The sequence below is a fragment of the Alligator sinensis genome, unplaced genomic scaffold, assembly GCF_000455745.1.
Source record: "Alligator sinensis unplaced genomic scaffold, ASM45574v1 scaffold1170_1, whole genome shotgun sequence".
NCBI lineage: Eukaryota > Metazoa > Chordata > Crocodylia > Alligatoridae > Alligator > Alligator sinensis.
This window is the reverse complement of record NW_005842859.1, coordinates 437796-438316: the sequence shown is the minus strand read 5'-3', so window position 1 is coordinate 438316 and position 521 is coordinate 437796. Positions and strand designations below refer to the sequence as shown.

Genomic DNA, 521 nt, shown 5'->3' with positions numbered 1-521 from the left:
CCCGCGTTGGCGTCAGCGGCGCCTCCCCCCGCGCGGGTCACCGCCGCCGCCGCCAAGTTTCCAGGCTCGGGGACAGGCACGTGCTGCTGAGCGCACGATACATGGCGGGAGGCAGGATGCCTGGGCTCTCTCCTGGCACCCGGACGGGGCGGGTCTCATGCGGGACCAGGGCCTGGGATGCCGGGGCTGCTGCCAGCCCAGTGCCCCGGGCGCTGCCTCTGCCCCGACGTGCGGCTGCTCCGGGCTAAGCTGGGGCTGCCCTGGATCCCACAGAGGAGACCTCGGGGACCCCGAAGGCGGCTGCTCTGCCCGGCCCTGGCGCAGGGCCCGTTACACGTGGCCCCTGCTCCCGGCCCGGTCCCCAGCACCACGGGGGCTGCGGTGCGGGGTAGGCCGCAGGCTGAGCGGCGCTGTGCGGGCTGGCAGAGTCAAGCTCGGCCCGGGCTGAGCTCACCTCGGGCGCCCCACGGGGACCCGCCGGCCCTGGAGGCCCCGGTGCCGCCTCGAGCCGCCGCTCCTGC

The 521-nt window shown here is 76.6% G+C and overlaps 1 protein-coding gene across 1 annotated transcript in view; it reads right to left on the bottom strand.

The window, feature by feature from the left end:
* Positions 1–37: 37 nt before the first annotated feature.
* The window catches only part of RGS14 (regulator of G protein signaling 14), a 12513-nt gene continuing 12029 nt past the window's right edge, over positions 38–521 (bottom strand). Inside the window, exon 17 of the mRNA XM_025191789.1 lies at positions 38–132. Within this exon, the coding sequence (XP_025047574.1) occupies positions 38–132 (95 nt within the window). The remainder of the gene's footprint in view (positions 133–521) is intronic.